The sequence below is a fragment of the Alligator mississippiensis genome, chromosome 4 (genome assembly GCF_030867095.1).
Source record: "Alligator mississippiensis isolate rAllMis1 chromosome 4, rAllMis1, whole genome shotgun sequence".
NCBI classification, from domain to species: Eukaryota; Metazoa; Chordata; order Crocodylia; family Alligatoridae; genus Alligator; species Alligator mississippiensis.
In genome coordinates this window covers 239,770,434-239,794,781 of record NC_081827.1, presented here as the reverse complement: position 1 = coordinate 239,794,781, position 24,348 = coordinate 239,770,434, and the positions used below count along the sequence as shown (strand labels likewise).

The 24,348-nt window shown below is 40.1% G+C and overlaps 1 protein-coding gene across 1 annotated transcript in view; it reads left to right on the top strand.

The window, feature by feature from the left end:
- The window catches only part of SLC35F5 (solute carrier family 35 member F5), a 43,471-nt gene extending 33,402 nt beyond the window's left edge, over positions 1–10,069 (top strand). The window contains exons 13-15 of the mRNA XM_014599511.3: positions 255–409; positions 1,223–1,314; positions 2,495–10,069. Coding sequence (XP_014454997.1) covers positions 255–409; positions 1,223–1,307 — 240 coding nt within the window. The 3' untranslated portion in view covers positions 1,308–1,314; positions 2,495–10,069. The remainder of the gene's footprint in view (positions 1–254; positions 410–1,222; positions 1,315–2,494) is intronic.
- The last annotated feature ends 14,279 nt before the right edge of the window (positions 10,070–24,348 follow it).

Here is a 24,348-nt window from a genome sequence, read left to right as displayed (position 1 = left end):
AACTCAAAATTCTCAAATAGACTCTCTTTAAGACCTTTGTACCTCATAGGAAAAGTAAATGCATAGGCTGATGTTATTGCAGCTCCAAAAGGTTCTATTAAATGCAAGTCTTTACAGTTTTGATGTAAGTGATACCTGTGACAATACTAAATATGCACTCTTCTTAACTAGTTTACTTTTATTGCATTTGTCAAAAAATGTGAAAAATATTGTTTTGATATATTGATTTAATAACTTCCATGTTTAAAATCCAGGTGCAGTTTTCCTGGTTATTTTTTGCAGGGGCAATCCCTGTATTTTTTTCTTTTTTCATTGCAACTCTGTTATGCCATTATAACAACTGGGATCCAGTGATGGTGGGAATTAGAAGGATTTTTGCCTTCATCTGTCGAAAGCATCGAATTCAGAGGTAATTTTCCTTTCTTCTTTCTCTTTCATAAATCATAGTGTTGTTTCCTGTTTCTTTTTTCAGTATCTTTCCTTCTTTCAGGTCATCTCAAGGAAAATATTAAAGAATTTACATGGTCATTTACCATATTTCCACTCACTAACCTGTGGAATGCAATGCTGTCCAATGAAAGAAGAATACATTTAAAAAAAACCCATATTATATTCAGTTTTTTTCTGCAGTGACAACCACTTAAATTAGGCAAAAGTAAAATTGTATTGTTCCTGCGATATTTCCTAAATACCAGGTATCAAGCTCATTTGGCCCTCTGGCCAGATCCAGACCCACCTCTGGCAGCAGGGCTAGCAGTGGCAGCATTAATGCCTCCAGCAGCCTAAGCCACTGTGTCCACTCAGGGAGCCATGTGTGTTAATACCACTGTTACTAACCCCACTGCTGCCAAAAGGAGTCCATAACAGGGCTCCACACCCAAGATTTCAGTGGTAGGGTGAGTGATGGTGGTGTGAATCCATGCAGGTCCCTCATCTACTTTGTAGGTTCAGTTCACCACATGTGTACTGCCACTGCCACTTGCTTTCTCTGCTGCCAGTCACAGCCCCTGCAGGAGCCCCATGGACCATACATTTGAAACCCCTGCTATAATACAAAATGGCTATTTCATTGCTTTTTATTATGACCGACTTCTTAATTATAGAACGTTGAGTTGCTGAGATAAATGCAACTCAAGTGTTACCATCCATTCATGTCTATTTTAAAACTTAGGGCAATTTTCATTTTTTTTCAGTTATAACATGAATATTTTATCTCTTTAAGAACACCAGAGGAAAGTGAACAATGTGAAAGTCTCATCCCTATGCATAGTGTTTCTCAAGAGGATGGAGATAACTGTTGCTCATAAACAAGAGGTATGTTCAGCAAGTGAACTTCAAAGGGCATAATGAAAGTTCAGATTCTACACAATGACAATACCAGGGCAATTTTTTTTTTATCCTTTTGAGTTTGTTGGTGCTTTCCATAAGTGTTTTAAGGTTATTCTGCCATAAGTACATTTTTTTAAATATTTAATAATAAGCTAAGCATAATGTGGAGTTCCTTTTTCTGAATTTGTAGTTACGAACAGTGTTTTAATACGGAGTTTTGTACCACAAACTAAGAGATTTAAACTGTACTCTTTAACTGTATGTAGCACATTTCAGCTTTGTTCTAAATATTTCATACGGTTTTAAAAAATAAACTGCACTTGTTAATGTTTTCTTAAGTAGCTTTAATTGTTCTATCCCAGACCTCTCATTTACATGATCTAAAACTTTTCAAAATGTCATTGAAATTTACCAGTGAAGTATATTATAATTTTCCACCGTTTTACCAAACTTCTAATGAATAAAGTTTATTATTCTTTGAAAGAAGGTAAACTACCTTTCCTGACAAGAAAATGTTGTAGAATTTTGCAGGGATAATAAAACCAGAAGTGAAACATCTGACAAAATTTGATTTCTGTGTTGTTACATTGCCTGCTTGGCCTTGGAAGAAAAATATCTCAATAAATTTGCAATGTGTTTTTCAACATATTGTGTAAATAATAGTGTAACTTTGGGTTAAGCAGCCAGGGCATGTGTCCCTGGTGCTGACCTATTGTGCTCCCAAATCTACATTTGTCCCTTGCCATTGACAGTGAGATTTTGTAGCACTTTGGGGGCAGAAGGCTGGGGCTGGCTCAAGGGTTTGGCTCCATGAAGTGGGAATAGAAGTTTCTTGCAGTTGGTGAGGCACCTGGCAGCGTGTTTCCCCAATTCCTCCATCGGCTTTGGCAGTCCCATGCTGCTTCAGAGGTACAGCTCCTTTGAGGGAAAGTGTAGGCACAGGCAGCAGCCAAGGGGTCAGCACAGGCTTCCCCACCACCACCTGCAGCGATGTCTCCTCCCATAGCAGCTGCCCAGGGTGCAAGCCTTACCAGTTATGCCTCTGTGTGTAGCCAGTGTCCATTAAATGTGTTTAATGCCCTGCCTGGAAAAATATATAAAAGGTTTGTAGGATCAAAAAATGCATAAAAATTGACTTGTTTATGTTTCCATTTCTTTTTCTTAGTTTAAAGATGGAATGATGATCAGCGAAGAGACAATCTCCTGGAAAACACCTAAGGAATCATTTTTCAGTGCCTATTCTGAATTTGTAGTGTAAATGTTTCAGTTCTTTTGAAACTCAAAACCATTTTTTCTTCATACGTGCTTGTTTTCATCCGTTTTATAAATGAACAACTTGATTACATGCATATCACCTATGGCCGTAGAAAATTCTAATCCATTTGAACAACCAGCCTGCCTTAGAGAACTCAACTGGTGAAATTACTTGACATAATCAAGGAAGTGACTGCTGTTCTGGTGACATTTTTTTTTTCTTTTTCCTTAAGCTTTCACATTTTTGTTAAATGCTGGACAAATTATTTTTAAAAAAATACTTTTAAAGTGAATCATAAACAAATCTGCAGGTTGTCATTTCTTACAGGCTTTCATATGAAAAGCTAAATGCATAAGTTACCTGTAGTAGGTACGGATTAACTTTTTTTTTATGTTGTGCAAACCCTATTTGAATATAAATACAAGAAAATAGAGAAAATATTTTAATTTATTGAATAAATGCATTCTTTGCAAGTTATTGGAGCAGGATCTTTGTAAGGTTCTCAAACACTACATGTATTGTCTTATCCTGTTTTAAGAATACTTGTAACACAGTGGGTGCTCATGTTTAAAAATTTATTATGACCTAACAAACTGAAACTTTTAGTTTTAGTATAAAAAGGTTATCTATTTATCATTACTATAAGCATAGTTGGTCAGGTACTTGAAGTCACTACTGCCACTGTCAGTGACAGAATTCGGGGCTAGGTGGACTCTTGGCCTGACCCGGTATGGCACTTAATATATTCTTATCTTCTAAATGAAAGTTCATAGTATAGAATCAATCTATTTTTAAATGGCTTTAATAGTCCAAATTATTTAATATTGAGAACTCTGAATGAGCTTTCTATTTCTGGAAAGCATCCAGTAGACTTCTAAATTTTGTAATTACTGACTCCTCTCAACCACAATCTGATAAGTAATTTAAAGTCAGAGATGCCTAATTTAATAATGAAATTATTGTGTAATGGCTATTTTTGTATGGCTCAAGTCTTCCAACCTACTGCCACGCTGCTCTGTTTGTTGAAATGTGATAAATGAATTAATGTTTTCAATAGGACTGTAGATTGTCATTGCTGTATTTAGAAAAGTAAAATAGTACAACTTTTGCCAGTGGATATAAACCCTGGAAAGAAATACTGATGCTATACATTAAAATTAATAAAGTATCTGGACTAGATGAGAAGCCCATAAGTATATGTCCAGTTGTTGACTGCTTCAGTTACCCAGCGTCTCCAAGCAGAAAGGAACTTGAAATGCTATTTTGGACTCTTAATAGTTGACCTTCAGTAGAATTGTGGCTGTTTGGCAAGAAAAGAATTTTGATAAGAGTAAAAATGTTTTTAGGAAGCATGACAATTTCAGAGTATGTGAGCTACATACTTTCTGCAGGCTCAGACAAGCCATTAAGACATACTGGCTGTGGAATACTAATAGTTATTTCCTTAAATAATGTTTTGATCCTCCATTGAGATTTGGCTTTTATCAAGCTAGCTTAGTTAATGCCAACACTAAATTATGTTCTCCATAGCAACTAGACAGGAAGAATTGTGGCATCTGCAGAGATAAGCTTGGCAAGGCTAATTTTGCTTTCAAACAGGTGTCTTGCAGTATTTTAGGGAGAATACTAATGTTTGCTTTTCAGATTGATTACTGACCCAGAGTAGTATTGAACTGTAGGTATAACAGTCAACCAGAACCCATATTTAACTCTACAAGATATAATTGAAAATACAGTCAATCATCAAATCCCTTCCTCGCTCCCTCCTCCCCCGGACACACACACATCAATATTAAGTTGAGTAGAGATGTACTTCGTTTTGGGAAAAAAATAACATTGATGTGCAGAGGAAAATCTCTCTCTCTGAGCACCCTAAAAAGGTTAAAATAACACTGTGTGTTTAACCAAACAATTCAAATGCTGCCACCTCCTCACTGATTCTTTTTCTTTAAAATAATAAAATTAATTGTTCTAGAATTCTTAGTGCCGTTATTTAAAAAAAGAAAAAGGAAAGAAAGAAAGGAAAAGTGTTAAATACCTGATGTGACTTCATAAATATTTTGATTGAGCTATTGGGAGTGGTATGTAAAATATAAAATAAATTATTCCTGGAAGGCCTTAGGTTTTTTTAAACAATGGTGCCCCTAAGTTACAAGAGCTATACATTACAGTATTAATTACTGAGGCTATGTTATGACATGTTACATCGCACCTGCATTTAATAGAATGTGATGAGACTTTTTCTATATCAACTTGTGATTTTTAGTACAAGAACACCTTTTATAAATATACTGTCTTGTTAGAAATGTAAATCTTGTAGCTTTCTATAATAGGTGCTTGGAAAATGCACAAGAGATTTAGCTTTGAATCTCAGGTACCTCTGATATAGTGGTGACAGGCTGAATATTTTTTACATGACATGCAACTGGAATCAGTTTCTTGTTACAGTAATGTGAAAGAATTCTCTTGTTTAAATTTTGCATCCTCATTGTGTGCTGGCATAACTGGACAATGTTCTGTTTTACTTTAATTGGAATGTCTTGATTCTGACTTATTTCCTGTGGGAAGTGCATACACTTAATGGATCCTAATCTTCTAACTTTTGAACTGAGCATTACTTTGAATGCTATTGCACACGTGAAGAGCAGTGATTCCCATATATGCCTACATAATAGAAAAAGAATGCCACGTGTATAAGCTCTGCCTAGCAATTAACTAATTTTTGTAACATCCTTATGAGGCAGCTAAATAATTATCATCTTTTCTATACATGAAGATGTTTTTACATATGAGTTATTTTCTAAAATGTCACAAAATGAGTCCTAGAATTTAGGAGTCTGGTGAGAGTCTTGTGATCTCTATAATACAGTGCTTTGCAATCCAGTTTTTGTTACATTCAGCTTGATCCATTAAATACAGAAAATTGCATTAACTTCTTACTGCTTGTGTCTGCAGTGCAAAGCAGTTAAACACGTGTGATCTCAAGCACCTGAGTAACCCCGATGTAGTGTCACACACATGATTCAATACTTCGCTGGACTGGTGTCTTCAGTGACCACATCCTTTAAAATGCCCAAGGGCATTTTAAAGTGAAGGCTGAAAATACAGTATTGCACATGTTGGGCATGTGATACTTGACACTGTGCTGCTTGTATGCATTGCATGTAGCTGTAACTGTTTGCATTGCATACCTCTCTAACATACCAGGCAAGAAAAGAGAGTCTGATGATTGATTTTCCTTGCCTTATGCCATTGTAATTGCCATTCTGTCTTTTGCTTATCCCAACTGTGCCTAGGTATTGCTGTTTACTGTAGTAATTGCTTTAATTAAGGTGTCAGAGTGACGACTTTGTGACACCTGGCTCCATATTTATAATTTTTTGAAAGAAAATGCTGATTATGTTGAATTTTGCAATTTTTGATCCCTATTTAAAAGAGACATCTGTCTTGGAGAAACAAGTGAATTGCAGTGAGCCTATTTTAAGTTACAAGAAGAGAAAGGATTAGAAAACTGGTTGGATGCAAGGTGAATTTATGCATGCAAAGTCTAATTTAGCATTGAAGTAGCCTCAGGAAGACAGACTCTTAACTGATTTCTTATTGCTTCAGTGACTCTAAATAAAATTAAAAGGCAGTAAGTTAATGTTAGGAGTTAAGGTTTCTAGTGCAGTGCTGAGTGATAGGACTACACTGTATTCATATTTTTTATCCCAGTGTAAACCCTTACGATATTACCATTTTTTAAAAAAAGATCTGTATACCATAATATATGTTGCCTCTGCTATTTGTTAGGTTGGGTGTTTTATATTTTACTGGGGAGGGGGAGTTGCAGCCAAAGCTTTATCTCCTAATATTTCCTGGCAGGGTGTGGCAGGTGGAGTGTGGGAGTGTGTTCAGTTTCTCTTGCCTCCCAACTTTCTGCTGAAGTACCACTACTAGTTCTTTGTGCTGTATATAAAATGTCTCATGGCATTATCTCTAAGAGAAACGGAAATGATTTTCTACAGAGCACAAAGTGATTACTTATACCAAATGGGGTGATTTAAAAACAAAATGGCAGTCATTTGTAAGTTTCATTCAGCTCTTTAATATCATAGCTTTCATATTTAATTTCCTTTCAGAAAAACAGCTGCATACATAGATTTATACTTCATGTGGTTTATCTGCATGGTTGTACCTTACATCATCTGCACAGGATAACATAGCAGTTAATAGGACCATGCTGATTTCCAACCTTCCCCCCCCAGCTACCTCTGTACCAGTGATAATATAGTGATGCTAATATTCAGGGTATTCTAATCTAACCTAAGACATAACTGAAGCAGAATCCCTGATTCCGGAGTGGAGTGCTAGTATCTAAGTACTAACACCAATATATTCCTTAATATAAATGAAATTTTGCAAAGGACAGACCATTCAGTATTTTTTCTTAGCAGAGTTACTTCCTGAGCTAACTTAAGATTTGATCTAAAGCCTACTGAAGTTTTTAGGAGCCATTCCATGGCTAGTCAGACCTACTGGCTGCTGACACACATTTGGTTAAAAGTGTGATTGTCAGCTGGCTCTAGAGACTGACTGAGCCGGTTTGATTCCCCCAGGGCCAGGCCCTGATCAGCTGATCAGTAACTAGCAGGGACCACACTGGAGGCCATTAGAGCCCCAGTGTGGTCCACCTGGCCACACATTCATCTGCCATTTGAAATCAGCCACAAATTTTATTACACATTTTTTTGTAATAAATTTTGTGGCTTTCTTTGCGTTTTGTTGTGCCATTAATCACCTGAATTTGTGGCCAGGCAACACTATAAGATACAATTAACTGGTCTTAATCGCATCTAAGTAACATGGTCTAAGTAACTGATTTAAGTAACGTCTGCCAAAGACGAACTGAAAGGCTATCTCAATCATTTTGATCTTTCTTTCTGTATAGTATTTCCACGTGCGGTTTACCTTTGGAATATTCTTTATTAAAATATTGCATGGTATCAGTTAATGGGACTTAATGCAGTAAAAAAAATCCAGTGAGCCTTTAAAAGCAATCATTTTCTTCTTCTCCAAAAAAGGTTTGTGTAGAAAGGCAACTATTAGTTGTTCATTTATTATCTTCCTTACAATTGCTGTACTTCTTTCTGTGTTTTAAAAAAAAATGAATTTTTGTTTTATATTATTGGTGGGTTTTGTTTGTTTTTTGTTTTGTTATTTTTGTTGCTGTGCACCTTGAGCATTTTGGCTGGGAATGCTCCGCAAAGATGTGAATATCCCACAGAGTAAATATGATGCAGGGATGTTTGTATGGTTATTGATGCACAATTTGATGTTGTTCCGTTATAAAAATACCTAGTCCCATGCTGAGGGCAGCTAGCCTAGCACTAAGTGTATAATATGCAAATCCCTACATGCTCATCAGTTACAGCCTAACATTTTACAGCTCTTGACAATAAACATGGCCACTCTTCCCAATTGCTCCATCCTTTTTATCACTGCCCTTATAAACCTGATGTATTGTTTCAGAGGGAGATTTGCCTTGCCTAATGAGTAATTGTTAAAAAAATTAAATGATAAAATTATTTTTTCTCCTGTCTTCTACATACAGAAATAGAAGGGGGAAAAGGAATCCAGTCTTACACCAGGCAAGGGGTTTCATTTTTTTTTTTTTAAGGTAAAAATAAGTTTTAAAAATTCATTGGACAGATCACAACTTTGTCAAACATCTTTTAGCTGCAAAATGGTGAGAGGAGGAGAACTCATTAAAACAACAGTTGTAATTAGGAATGCTTGCTGTTAACTTGGCAATAACCGTATCCTGGGTTAATAGACCCCTCTCCATTTGACATTGGAAACTTATTTAACACAGAATGTGGGTACAAGTTCAGTGAATGCTCTAGAGTTAACTGAGTAATAATGTTGAAATCTGGCCTTTGAATCTTAATTGTTTAGTTGCAAATTGTGAAAGGCTTGGAAGTACTTTGATTAGACTATGCACATGCTAAGTAATTTTGATTCAGTTTTAAAGCGACCTGATAGATAAAACTGTGATCCGATTGCTGGTAAATGTCCTGTGCATTTAGGTTTAAAAGTCAATACCAAATTGGGAGAGGCAGTTTAAACAAACTTACATTAAACATAGTCACTTAATCAACCTTTTGTTGACTTCCATGTTGAACTTAAGGTAAATCTGATTTTAGCACTGGCTCGTGATAGCCAAGTGATTCCTGGTAGTGACTTTAGGTTTGATAGCTTGAGGTAGAGATGTAAAAGGTGAGCTTATTTCCAAAACATTTTTCTTTAGCCTTTTTTATTTTTTTTAGTGATAGGTGGCTAACTAACCTTTTCAAATCTTTTAGAATTTAAAGATAATCAAAACCCATAATTTTGAACTGGAAATTTTTTGCTGCAGATTATGGCATTAAAATGTTGTAATAAAATTGAGCTCTCTGCATCTTGAAATGATTTGAGAAGCAAGACTTAAAGCAGACAGCCACTCTTGAGTGTTGCAAAACCACTAGATTGAAGTGATGAAGATACTGTGCATTGTTTGTATGAAGTGTTTAGAGGTTCCTAATTATTCAGATGTTTCAAAAGCACAGAAGTTCTAGGTACACATCTTCTATGAAATATTTTTGTGTCAACATAACTTTGTAACACACTTTCCTTAGTGAGACTAGAGCCTCAATTGCTGGTCACTGATGCATATTGCATTTGCACTTAAATAAATCCTAGTTTCAAAGTGTTTTAAACCTTGATCTATTTTTGATAAACAGAAATGTAGCATTTTTATCTGATTTCCAGTCAGTGATGAATATATGCATGGAGAGAAAAATATTATACTGACTTGACGCAGTGATTTAAAACCAAGAAAGCAGCAGGATGGCACTAGAAATTGACATAAAGATGTATGTCTCCTATGGGAACTGTACCTCCAGTTCCTTGCTTGATTACCAAATTATGCTCCCCATTTAGTCCAGATTCCATGCTGGTGAAGCAGAGACTAGATCCTTGCCTTTACTTTTTATGAGTAAATACTGGCTTTAACAGGGACTTCCTTTGTCTGTTGCTTCATTTTCTGAGGGACATCAGTTAAATTAAATAGCATAGTGTTGTATTTTTTAAACCACAAAAATTAAAATCAGATTAAACAATTAATTATTTTGGAATTTGGATGGTATGAGTAGAGGTCTAAGAAGTATAGGCATATATTAGGAATTTCAAACACTGCTTATATATTTTTAAACAATCAAAGTATGTATGATTATATGAAATATATAATGATGAAAATGAGAAAAGATTGTTGTGTTGACAGATTTAAATTGGAATTTTTTATAATATCCAATACCAAAACCCTATAAAAGGGCTAATGAAAAGAAAATATTATGTATTCTAATGAACAGCTTGTGTAATACAATTGGTGTGATGTTTTTGTTCTGTATTATATTTATTGTATGTCAGTAAAAATAAAAATTATATGTCTTGTTTCCTTAACAGAAATGAGCATTTGGTTAATGCCTTAGTTCATTGGTTCCTATACTGCCCATAATCATTAAGAGCCAGCAAACATATGATTATCATTCAGCCTCTTCCCTTGCTGGTAAATCACACTAAGTGCATTCCTAATAGATTATTTTTTGTATCAGCTATTGCTGTAGGGGGTGCTATAAGGGCGTGGGTGTGTGTTTCACTCATCGGTGGATAAAGAAATTGATTTACGGACTCACAAATAGAAAGGAAAATTTAGATGTTCCATGAGGTATAACTTGAGATGTATCATGCGTTAGCCCTCGATAAATACTCTCACAAAGTGAGCCTTGCAGGAGAGGCAGGCGCACAAGCTTTTAGATTTGTCCCATCTCTTATAAAGAGTTTTATAATAAGGAACCTTTGCACCTACCTTTAATTATTTGTGTCTCATCTTGGGCACATCTACGCATTCAGTAATCCGCTTTAGGTAATGTGCATTAAATCTAGTACCTCCATGGTGAAGTATTAGAAAATGTTCATTAGTCTATTTTAATGCGCATTAGTGAAAGAGCATGTTTTTGTGACTGTAATGTGTATTAAAATAGAGTAATGCCCATTAAAGTACACATATTGGGCACTTACATGCAGGAGCCTGCTCCGTCCGATGCATTGGAAATCCAGCACATCGGATCAGATTCAGTCAAGTCTGCTGGAGCACATAAATTGACATGCTCTGGCAGGCTCGCGCATCACGTGCATCAGCGGTGCACCACGTCTCCTCACTGAGAAGATGGCAGCAGTGCACTTTGAAATAAAACATGTTCTATGTGCTTTAGTTCAAAGCACCCCACTGCCATTTTCTCAGTGCGTGGACGCACTGCACCACTGACATGACACACAAGTGCTTAGCGCAGATCGCTAATTAAAAGCACCCAGAGCTGCTTTAGGAGCACATGTAGAGGTGCCCAGAGATGTGCCCCTTAGTTCCCATGTAAGCGATTGCCCAAATCCAATAACACTCAAATCCTTAGCATTCATTCTGATCTTTCAGATAGCAATTGTCATCCTTTACCACCGATACATTTAACAAGATTTGAAATTCCAGCATCAGTTTAAATGAGAACTTTCTTGTGAGAAATGATGTAATGGTGAAAATGGGCACTTACATCCTCCTAAGTTATTTTTTTCCCTTTTTAAAAAGCGACTACATCCCAAATGCATGTTATTGGGTCTCAGTTGGACTGATTCAAGTGAAAGATAAATGATTACCTTTTCAAAAATGCAATCTGGTTTCTGATTTATTCTGAGACTAAACTGCCCCCTTTCTGTATATTCTTCAATATCATGTTTGGTCAGCAGGGGGTACTACAGGAGTATACATCTATGTTCCAGCATTGTTCGGTAAGAGAGCTCTTGCCTATATAAGAAGTGACATAACATGATAGGAAGATCATGACTCGTCTGTTCCTGACCCTTGGTTTTAGAGTTAATCAGCACTTCATGCTGACCTTCCTTCATGTAACGGAGCTTTCAATGTTTTTAATTATTTCTTTAAAATATTTCTGTGAATTGAAACTACCCTCCAAATACCAAGGGAATTAATTTTTTTTTTTAAGATTTTTTTTACTTCGTTCATCTCTTCTCAAATTATTGAAATATGTAGGGTTGGATTCTGCACTCAGATATATTTGTGCCTGCAGTTATCATATGCCTGTAATCAACCTGGTATAGAAACAGCAGATTTCTTAGGGACACACAAGACTAGAAGGAATTTTCTGGGCCATTAAATCTGGTCATTAAATATCCCCGAAGTTCCCAATTTAAACTCTCAGTCACCATCACAAGAAACAATATCCAAAATGTTATGATACTCTGTAACATAGCATTGGTAAAAGCAGGGAGACAGACTTATAGTTTGTCTCTTGTTACTGCATAGCTATACGCTTCCTAATGAATGAAATATTGGAATAAAACTCTTCAAGTAGATCTGTTCCAAACAGCTTTACTGGTCTCCAAAGTAAGTTTCAATACTAATTTACCTTGGCTTTTTTGCTTCCTAATGGCTTAGGCAGTGGATGGAATTGGAGCCGTTTTCTATATCCCTTTCATTGACTTTCTCGTGTGCACACACACTGGCACAGGCACACTCACATTCAGATTTCCTCTTCGGTCACGGTTTATTGTCCTATGGTACAATAGGCCTCCGAAATGGTTGTTAACCAACTGTATTCTAAAACTTGGCATTCCTTAGTGTAAAAGGGTCCTGCTGCGTGGGTGGCTGTAAGGCCCCTGGAGCCCCCTCAGCTCTTATCAACTTTGCTCTCTTTTGGGCAACCTCCCCTTCCACTTGCATTAAGGGCTAACTACATGGCTCCGACTGCCCTTTACACCACACACACATCTTGCAAATGATGCTTATGCCAGTTGCCATGTGCCCCGCCTGAGCTATAGGCTCTCAGCCCCAGTCCTCACCCCTCTTGGGCTGCAGGCTCCTTCACCCCCTTAGTCTCTGGCTGTGACTTCCAGTCTTTGGCTTCTCTCTCTGGGCCTGAGCCCTGGCCCTGCTGCTAGGCCAGTCGAGACTCCTGGGCTCCCCTGGCCCCACCAGTCTTCAGCTTATCTCTGGGCCCTGGCCCTGCTCTTGGGCCAGTGAGACCTATGGGATCCCTGGCCCTGCTGGCACCCCCTCCTGGGCTGCCGGTCTCTGGGCTTTCTGGCCCCTTTCTTCATTTGGGCTAGCTGGGGACCTCCTTGCCTCCTCTTAGTCCCTTCCACAAACCACCGGAGTTGCTTATCCCTAGCTCAGATGTTACCCAGGAGCCCCTCTCCCCATGGATCTCGGGGCTCGACTGCCTGACCAGCTCAGGCCCTGGGTTCATGCTTCAAACCAGCCCCCTTCTCAGACGACTTGAATTGGCGGCTGCCCCACCTGCAGGCTGCTTCTCTTCCCCTCTTAAAAGAAAAGATGCGCTAAGTGCCCTTGGGCTATGGCTAGGATGGAGTTTAGGAATTCCTGAGGTCTAATATCTCCAGTGTTTTGAACCGACTTTGGGGGCTTTCGTTATCGGTTCTCATTAGCCTGTTGCTCTGAATGTTTCCAGTGCCATCTTGTTAGATGATTTGTGATCGCAGGCTGCCTAGTAATTACTCTGCAAATCTTTAAACAAATTTAAGACAAAATATACACACAAACTAGAGATTGGCAATCTAGCTTTATTCCTCATTCTCTAGAGCAGCTTCTGCATCCACTTTTTTTTCCCAGCATCACCTCCTCCTTCATTTGGGGAAGCCCCAATTCACATGCAACTCTTCCTGTCCAGCTGGAGCTAAATGACCTTTGTTCAGGTGTGAAGTTTTAAAGCTTCTAAGCCAAGCTGAGTTAAAACCTTTAAAATATAAAAATAAAAATGCAACCCCCTCTCCCTCCTCCTCCTCCGCCCCGTGATTCTGAAAGAAAAATATACACAGGAGACATTCCTGTCAATTGTATCTTCATTTGTAAACCAAGAACATCATTCATATTGATTACAAAAATTTGGCAACTCTCAATATTTTTAAAGTAACCATGGCTTATTGCCTCAGGAGTAAGCTTATTTTTAATTTTTGTTAGACGCCTACATAAACAGTAAGATGAGCTCGTTTTAGTTTAAAAATTAAACAGGGTTTTTTTTTCTTCTTCTTTGTAATGTTATCCACCGCACAACAACTTTGCTGTGACATGAAGATGGTCATACCATAAAGACTGGTTAATTATTTAAATTGACTATTCTTTGTTGGAGCCTACCATTGCTGCATCATTTACTGGGCTTATTTGGCTTAATTACTAGAATCATGCTGTTAACAGTGATGAGAAACCCATTATTACTCTGTGCAAGTATAATACTTGTTTACACAGTACAAGGAGAGCATCACTTACTTCATAAATGTATTACAGTGTCCTCTAGCTCTATAACATTGAGCCATTCCTTCCCAGGCAACTTGCCAGAGAACTTAGGTACCAGACTGTTGAATGCCTCTTTCAAACAAAGGCCCCTATTGTAGTCTTCCAGAGAAATGTATATAAATAGCACATATGAGCGTAATATCAGATCTGTGGGGCAGTAGGCAGCACAACAGTTGCAAAACAGAGGCTCTGACCTCTTACTCTCATAAATAAAGGCTGTAAAAATCAAGCCTATGGTATGTGAGACTGATGTCTCCTGTTGGAGATGTGTTAACCTGAGTGCAGGAAGGGGAGCAATTGATCTGAAGGGGAATAGAGGCGTATCCACCCCATCCACTTCATCTCTCCCTAGGCTCTCTGTCCAATGTTTATAGGTCTACCTCCAATCAAACCATCCCAAATGAATGGGCACTAAAGCCTCTTCAACCAAGAGGATTTGTTTCATAAACAAGCACTTCTGTAAAACAGTATTAAATTATTTCAGCTAAAATGTGGTTTTAGAACACACGATTCAGCCCTGCTCATTTTCTTCCCAGATGTGTGCTTTGGGTGCTAACCCACCTGTACCATCCTTTGTTAATCGGAGCTGATATACCTGCTCTTGCTGCTTTTTATTTTGTAAGTGGGACTGCTCAGAGAATAGGAAGTGTATAAATAAAAATGAATGAAAAATTCCTTCCCTGGCTAGTAATGAGCCTTACCGAGACTGGAATCCTTCCTGTAAAACGACTTTTAAGAGACAATGACGCAGTCATTACCATCCACTTGTGTTAATATTGGAGGTTATCAAATGCAAGTGAAAATTAGGCAAGATTATAAGAACATTACATGGGCCAAAACAAAAGAAGTGGAAGGGCAAGGCACAATGAGTTGCAACTAGCATGGCATGTAAAAGGTAATAAAACAAGAATTTTGCAAGTATGGCAGAGGAAGAAGATCAAGGAAAACAGGTCCCTTACTGAATGCAGAAGGCAACCTAGTAATAGAGAGGCCTGAAGGATTTGGCACCTTTTACATTAGTTTTCTTAAATAAGGTCAGTTACTAGATGACATGCAGTTGGCAGCAAAGATAGGAGATAAGCAGCCTAGAATACTGGAAGAACATATTACGGATTACTTAGAGAAGCTGGATTTTTTCAGATCAACAAAACCAGATGGGATGCATTGCAAGATACTGAAGGAATAGCCTGATGTAATTTCATAACCATTGGCTCTTGAGAAATGGAGGTCCAGTAAGCTCCTGGATCACTCAGAAAGGGCAAATGTAGTGCACATCTTTAAGAAAGAGACAGAGGATCCAGGAAAATACAGACCTGTCATTTTGCTCTTGATACCTGGAAAGATTATGGAGCAGGTCCTCAAGGAAACTTCTTATAAGCACCTAGAGGAGAACCAGTTTAACCATCTTTATTTTCTTCCAGGACAAGGCTTTATGGATGGCGGGTAGTGGATGTGATGTACCTTGACTTTAGCAAAGTTCTGGACACTGCCTTCCCTAAAATCCTCACTAGCAAACTAAGGAAATACAGTCTAGTTGAAAGTACTGTGAAGTGAATGCATAATTAGATATATCATCGTCAGGCTCATCAAATTGTCACCCATGGCTCTGTGTCAAGTGGAGAGGAGGTATGGAGCAGGGTTCCCCAGGGGGTCTGTCCTGGGTCTGGTAGCGCATAATATTTTCATCTATTTGGAGAATGGGATTGAAAGCATACTTAACAAATATGCAGATGACACCAAAATGGGGTGGAGTTGCAGACACTCTGGAGGGTGACTTTGAATTCAGAGTGACCTTGATAACCTAAAAGTGGTCTGGAATCAAATGAATGAAATTCAGTAAAGACAAGTGCAAAGAGCTGCACTGGGGACAGAACAATCATAGTCACTCCACAGCCTGTAATTGTGCATGACTAGTCTGCAGCACTGCAGAGAATGACCAGGTGGGTTGACAGTGAACCATAAGCTGAATATGAGCCAGCAGTGTGTTCTTGTTACAAAAAGGTTAATAGTATACTGGACTGAATCAATAGGAGCATCACTTAAAAATCAAGGAAAGTGATTCTCCTATTTGACACTGATGAGGCCTCACCTGGAGTACTGCATCCAGTTTTGGGCCCCTCACTTCAGGAAAGAAGTGGACATTACAAGGAGTCCAGTGGAGAATGACAACAATTATTAGAGACCTGGGAAGAACGATTTATGAGGAAAGGCTGAAAGAGCTACGGTATTTTGTCTGGCAAAGAGAAAACTAAGAGGGGATTTGATACTACTTTTCAGATACTTGAAGGGTGTTTATACGGAAGATGTAGATAAGATTATTTTTTGTGGTCTCAGGGGACAGGACAAGGAGCTATGGTCTTAAATTGGAGCACAGAAAATTCAGGTTGGAGGAAATTTCTCACCATCCGGCTACCCAGAGAGGTTGTGGCATCTGCATCCTTGGAAGTTTAGATAGACACTGGACAGGTAATTATGATCAGTCGAAAAATGATCCTACCTTGAGCAGGGGACTGGGCTGGATGACTTCCTGAGGTCCCTTCCAGCCCTACCTAACTTTGAGTATATTAAATGCTCTTTATCCAGAGCAGTTCTGAATGACACAGGTGAAAGATTTGATAAAGTAGTTTGTCTCCTATACACAGAGCAAGCAGAAAGAGATATATTCCAGTGCTTTTCCCAAGGGAAGGGAGTGAGGAAGACACAAACTCTATTTTGAGGATTATAAATACCAGCCACGTTGATTGGAGAAATGTGATGAAGAGACTAACCAGGTATGGACAAAAGATAAGATGAGTTGGATGGGTCCACCTGGTATCTGCGAAACAGCTCACCCTAGTTTCTGTCTTCTTGCCTTCAGTGAGGCAGGCACAGTTTTTCAAAACTGTGAAGAGCTATAAAACCACTTTTCAGAGGGAGCTGTTTTCCGAAGAGGCAGCTTGGTCTGAAGATATCACAAGAGCTGGAAATACTTGATTGTCTTGAAGGCCTAGCCCCTGGGCTCTAGCGGGTCTGAGAATCTCACCTTTCAAAAAAGAAAGTTTTTAACCATTATGATTGCCAATAAATGCTTGAAAATGTAAACCATGAAAGCTTAAATATCAGAACACAAATAAAAATCTGTCAGAATTCATCATTTTAAAAAGACACTGTATTATGATCTTCAGAGCCTGACTTGTGACTTGTTAAGTATTTGTGCTTGGCAAGACTGGGGATCCTCCAAGAAACAGTATTAAAGAGGCACAGGGTAACTTTTAGTGACATTTATTTGATATCTTTAATAATACTTGTTTTCTGTTAAACTTTTCATAGTTTCTGTGTTATCTGGTACTCATCTCTCATTATAAGTGTCATGCATCTTGCTGTTGATTTATACAAAATAAAATGCCTAGTATATCCTTAAGTCTTATGTTTCCTCTCAACATTTAAATGTTTTTTCTGTGCCGTTTGTGTGCTAGGAGCACAAGTGGGAGAAACCTATTTCCACAAAGATCTTAAAATCTAAAATACAGATGTGGATATGGGGAACACAGAGTTACCGACTTTGCATCTTTATTCATTTTTGCCCTGTCATACAGTTTTGGAAAGGAGAAGGTGTTTAGCTGGCTTAGGTTTGATGCATCTGCGGCTTCCAGAAGATGTGTGTTTTTAAGAAGAGGAACTGGGATCTTGTTGTTGAATGTGTCACTAGAAGTATCGTAGTATTGTTTTGCCTGGCTTCATTGCCAGCGTTTGAAAACAAGCTGGTTTCTACGGACTACTGCGTAGCTGCTCAGAATACAAAAAGGACCCTGGGGAGGAAGTGCAGTCTTATAACAGATATTCTGTTATTGCCACTGAATTAGGCACAAACCGCAATGCCAAATGGGTCTTTTTCTATTGATGTCGCTGAAGGCTGGACAGGGCACTGGTGTGCGTCCTTAGGAAAGTCACATCACCTTTGCATCACACAGCTTTTCCCCTCTGCACAGTGAGAATAATGGTGCTCACCTTCCTTTCCAAAGATCTTTGAGTCCAGCTGAGAAAATCACCGCTGAGAAATAAATGGTTATTTGCTATTAGAAGGGACACTGTTTTCAAAGCATGCTGGCTGCTTTCAGCCCAGACGGCCTCCCATCCTGTTGATCTCCTGTTGCTATCCTTCCTGGCGTCTTCCCCTGCAGCCTCCTCTCCTCTTTGTGCTACCCACCTGTACAAGTTGGGCAATCAGCCCAGTTCCTTTAGTTCTTAATGAGTCCCGACTGGAGATGCCAACAATAATACATCTCTGCTCTTGCCTCTGCTACTGCTGGTCCAGACCCTTTAATATTGATGTCTCCCTAGTGGCAGCAATGAAGATTAACTACCATTTGTTGCTTTTTTAAAAGTAAGTCTTCTAGCTATTTAAAGACAGTGTTCCAAATACCTATAAGACTTATTTTTTCAATATAGCAAATAGTAGTTTATCTTCATTGATGCCATCCCAGAGCCTTGCCAATACGAAAGGGCCTAACTGGCAGCAGTAGCAGAGATGTATTAGGGCTGGAGACTGGCTGGGACTCAATGTGCATGGGGAATCAGGCTGGTTGCTCAAAAATGACATGTAGATGAGAGCAGGAAAAAAGGGTACTAGGAGCAGCAGACACAGTGAGAATGTGGCAGCCCAATTAAAAGCTCATGCGAGGTAACTGCCCCTTTTGTCCACCCACCTCTTTCTCACTTCCCATGGCAGCAGCCACACAGCAGTTCTGGTGGCTTGGGAACTGATGAGACTGGAAAGGGCCTCCTTTGGATTGAGTTCAGCTGCTGTGTTCACAGGTAATTGTTAACAATTTTGGTCCCCAAAATCCCCACCATACATGCTCACCCACAGCTACAAGGAATGATATGTGAACCTCCCTAGAACACCCTAAACCAGGGGTGGCCAACCTGTGGCATAGGTGCCACGAATGCCCCAGGCAGCTGCTCTGTGTGGCATATGGTAGATAGGGGAGGAAGCAGGGAGCACTGCAGGAGATAGCATAGGGAGCAGAAAGCAGAGTAGCAAATTGTGCAGGGAAGCACAGGGAAGGAAGCAGATAGCAGAGCAGGCAAGGGAAGGGGATTGGCGTGACACCCAGGGAGGATGAAGGTCTAGTAGGCCTGGCTCCCATTACCCTAAATCATGACGAGCATAAAAGCAACCAAGGGCACTGCCAGTACCCCATCACTGCAGCAGCATGGAAGTGGTTGAATAACCTGGTCTGAGGATCTTAGGAAAAGAACCACGCTCCCTGTTACAGAGAAAGGCAAAACCCATACAATCCATGCTAATTTGATACACGGGAAACATTCTTTCTTGCCCCAGTAGTGTTGATTGGTATGACTAAAAACAGACGAGCAAGAGCCAGGAATATCTGGGATTAAGTACCATGAAATAGCTGGGCACATATATCAAAATCCCTCAATCTTAGCTGTGGCCAGAATCTCCGTGCTTCAGAGAGATGCAAAGAAAACAAGAAAGCAAAATTGAAAAAACCCACAGAAGCCAGGAGAATTCACTGGGGGGGGGAGTGAATTATACTGGCAAAATATTTATTCTTAAAAAGTACAAGAGCAGTGTTGTGATCTGTGTGCAAAGATGGCCTCAAGCTGATCCTAGCGTTGTTGATGTTCAGATATATGCCAGCTGCCTGTAATGCTGAAGAATCATCCCAGCCTCTGGGTATCTTCACATACCAGGGAATACCAACCACCTCCCTTCATCCTCACGTATGCCCTTGATGCTAGTGCTTTAGAACCTGTAAGAGCAGCTGTGTGCTAGTAAGTGCTCATCTGCACTGGGGATCCTTGAATAGCTGCTCTGCACATTTTATGGCAGTTATGCCAAGCTTCCCAAGTGTCTGAGCACATGCACAAAAGATGTTTTGAAAATGCATTCATTCTAGAAATGAATTCTTTACTTCAAAACCAGTGAAATAATTATTTTATACATTCAGAAGCAATCTCACCCAGGGCCTTAGCACACGCCAGTTTTATCTATACACCAATAGATGCAGAAAGACGCACAGGCCAGATTGAGTAGCCTCAAAGGGGGACAGTGTACAAAGTCTACCCCCTCTTGAAAAGGATAATAGGGAAGCAGGAAGTGTAGAGTCCAAATCAAATAGCACATGCAGTAGTAAGCAACCAAACGAGGACAAAAACTCTTCTACACACATTTTAGAAGCCTAAATAAGATGGATGAACTGGAATGCCTCATATTAAAAGGCAATCAGGACTCGTAGTAGAGATGATATCTTTTATTAAACCAACAAGATTTTTGCAAAAAAAATTCTTTAATTGCAAGCTTTCGGGCACAAACACCCTTCATTTGCAAAACTCTTGTTGGTCTAATAAAAGATATCATCTCTGCTACGATTCCTGATTGCCTTTTCCTCTAGACCAATACAGCTACAACCTGGATACTCGTCATATTAAAAGGTGACTTTGATATAATAGGTATGTCAAAGATGTGTTGGAAGGATAATAAATCAACATGACAATCAGTGTTATGCTGGATTACCAACTATATAGTAATGACAAAGTAGAACGTGCAGGTGAGGGAGTGGCGCTGTATGTTCAGGACAAAATAGACAGTAACAGTATAAAAAACCAAACAAGAAAACCACCATATCATCTCTGTGGGTAGAGATTCTGTATTTGAATTCCTGATTTGGAGGCTGAAGGTGATTACAAAATGCTAAAGGAGATTAGAGAAACTACGAGAGTGGGGCAGACCACATACACTGGGTGAACACCTCGGAGCAAGAAGTGAAGATAAAATTTCTAGATGTGATAACAAGTGACTGCTTTCCAGAACAACCTGGAACTCACACAAGGAGAAGCAATTTTAGACTTAATCCTGCATAATGCAAAGGACCTAATTCAAGAGGTATCTGTTGGTGAGCCACTCTGTAATAGCAACCATAATATAATCACGTTCAGTATGCTAGCAGGAGAGAGTCTGCCCAAAAAATCCACCAGGCCAATAAACAACTTTGGAATGAGGAAGTTAGAAGTTAAAACTAGCAGTCAAAGAACATAAAAGGCCTGAAGGCAGCCTAGAAGATGTTTAAAAATAACATGTGAGATGCTGAGCAAAAAAGTGTATGCTGCAAATTGAAAAGGCTATCAAGCAGTCCAATAAAATCCCTGCATGGTTTAATAGCAGAATTAAGGAGGCCGTCAATAATGAAGTGCTGGGCAGCGCAGATTACTTCTGCTATCTTGACTCAACTCTTACCAGCTCACTTAACCTTGATAGACAACCTGATGTGGGAATAGGAAAAGCCTCTGTCACCTTTGGCAAACTTAGCTTGTGTCTGGAACAACAAGCTGCTGACCCTGAACACAAAGGTGTCCATCTATAATGCTCATGTCCTCAGTACGCTTCTTTATGGCTTTGAAAGCTGGGTCGCATACTCCAAACAGGAGTGGAGATTGAACAGCTCCCACCTTCGCTGTCTCAGAAAAATCCTTAGAGTCACTTGGGACCAATGGATCACCAAACAGTGGGATCCATGAGAGGACTGGCCTAAAGCCCACGTAGACTACACTGGACACTTGTAGGCTTTGCTGGCTGGGATACATTGACTGCATGCCTCAAGACTGTTTGCCGAAGGCTGTGCTCTGTGGCCAACTCGAGAACAGCCTGCAACGCAGAGAAAGGCCAAAGCTCAGATAAAGCGACAAGGTCAAGCAAGGTCTCAAGAAATTCAGCATTCCCACTGACAACTGGGAGAACCCTGCCCACAACTGCTCAGTCTGGAGAATCTGAGTCAAGGCTGGTGCAGTCACTGCAGAGAACCATCAGAGAGCCCAGGCTGAGACCCGCAGGTGAGCCGGGAAGCAGAGCGTCCTTCAACCTCCATCTGACAATTGGGCCTATAGCCACTGTGGGAAGGCTTGCCACCCAGGCATTGGGCTTTCTTCCTGCACCACTGCCAAACACCACTCACAGACTGACTTAGTTGCATCTCCTTTCATCTGTCAAGATGTTGGACAATCATAGTAGGACACTGGTTGACATTGAAGTTCGCTTTCATTTTCTTACCAACTCATTTAACTTGGTGAGATTGTTCTACAGCTCCTCTCCATCAGCTTGGGATGGGACTACTGTACAAGCAGGGGCAGATCATGCAATGGTGAGGCTGCACCCCTGTTTTGGACTGTACTGTACCACTGGGGACTTTAAAAGTGCCCCCAAAGTGGAAAAGGATCCCCCCTTCTCCAACCTCAAAGGCCCATCCCTTTCCCTCCCCTCCCCATCTTCCATCCCCCACCTACTGTGGGTGCGTTCCCTGCTGTCTTGGGGGTGGGGGAACTCTTCAGAGCTGCTCCCGCTCTCTCCAGCTGTACTGCACGGGGGGCAGGGCTCACCTAGGGCAGTGACACCTGCAGCAGATTCCCACACCTGCTCCTGGGGGGACCGGGCAGTGTGGGGGAACCCACCCACTCCCCATTGCTGCTGCTGTTCCAAGCTAAGCCCAGCCCCTGCTCAACCCAGCTGGAGCAGGCAGTGGCAGCTCTGAAGCTTCCCTAACCCAAAGGCAGCAGGGAAAGCAACAGCAGCAGCTGGAGGAGGAGGGGGGAACAGGAGGGGATGGCAGGGTGGGGAAAATGGGACATGTGTCTGAGCACAGAGGGAAAGGCAGGGATTCTTATCTGCTTTGGGAACTTTAGAAAGCCCCGCGAGGCTCGTGCAGTGCAGTCTACCCACACTAGTGGGCTGGTGGGGAGGAGGCTGGGAGAGGGGGACTCTTTGGTTTACACCCGTGTTTACCAAATCCTGGGTCTGCCCCTGCCTACCAGTAAGCCATCCTCCCTCTCCCATACAGAGCAGTCCAAGAGAGGGGAGGGCAGCATGGGTCTGAGCCTGGGAAAGGAGCAGAAGCCAGCAGCATCTGACCTGCCAGCCAGCAGGCTAGAGGAGGAAGTGCTGGTGACCTTTTTGGAGACCGAAGTGGCTGGGCTAGGTGGATCATTGGTCAGACCCAGTATGGTATTTCTTATGATCTTATGTTCACTCCCCCCATCTTTAGAGCCCCACGTTTCCTACACCCCCTTAGCCACCTATCCCACCTGAAAACATCTACTTGCCTCTGAGAAGGCCTACAGCACCACTGTGGGGGTCATGGAAGTCTAACTATCAGATCATCCCTCTGTTAATAAATTGATCTTAAAAGGAGTGGCAACTGGTCATGTGTTGTTTTAATCACACCGTGCTCATTGCAGGCTTATTGCATTCACCTCCTTCCTTTCCAGGGACAACCTTGGAGTTTTCTGATGTTCAAAAGTTGAGTGTCAGAGATGTGTTTTTCTAGAAGGGGAGAATTGCTTACATGTAAATGCTGTTATGTGAAGATGCGGGTCTCAAAGATTACACCTTACCTGTGCAATCGCGTGCTAAGGTGCTGAAATTTTTGTACATCCTTCTGGGTTTAAAAATTCCTGTTTAAGGAACTTAACTTTTAATTTTCAACCACAGAAGAAATGGACTGTCAGAGAATGAAGGGCAATGGCAACATCTCAGCAGGAGTGGCATAGGGCGACTTTTGCCATGAATGGTAGTTAACAAGTGGAGCTGAAGGAGATACTGCCTACCAAGAACAGAACAAAACATCATCAGCTGCCACAAATAGGCATAGATCTATGACTACTTGTATCAGCTGAGGGTCTGGCTTTAAGAATGATCTTCATTTAAAACACAGCTACGGGTAAGTAACTAAAGCTAATATACCTTCTTTTTTTCTTAACTCATTCCCTGTCAACTTTAAATACGGGGTTCTCAAAATGTCAAAGTATTTTGTCACTCAGATCTGCAGGCTTTCTAAAAGTTGAGTTCTGCATTCAAGTGTAAAGGAAAGGGAACACGAAGCATTCAACTTCTGGGATGAGCAGAGAGTATGGACCATGTTTTGGTGATGCAATAATTTTCAGAACCAGTCTGGCTTCTTTGATCCAAAACATATAATAAACTAAGTAGCTAGTGATTCAAAGGTATAAATTACTACTTCAGCTCTGCTATGTATTGCATTTGAGGATTCTTGTTTAATATGTAAGAAAGAGCTTGTTTTGTCAACTGTTCTGTTTAGCTTTAATAATTTAATATCTAAATTATCCAGCTGCTTCTTAGTAGTACTATCACCTGCATGTTTGCTAGCAATTCTGGGATGCAACATACATTTTGTACCAGGAAAGCAGAAGGGTAGATTACAGGTCACCCCTATTAGTATCATTATTGTCCATTTTTCTTTAGGGGCTCATTCATAAAAGCTATTTTCTTCATCCTTTTGTAATATAAGTGGACACTTGCTATTATTTTTTTTTTTTTTATTTTCCTCTTGGTGCCATCTCTATTTAATAAGAT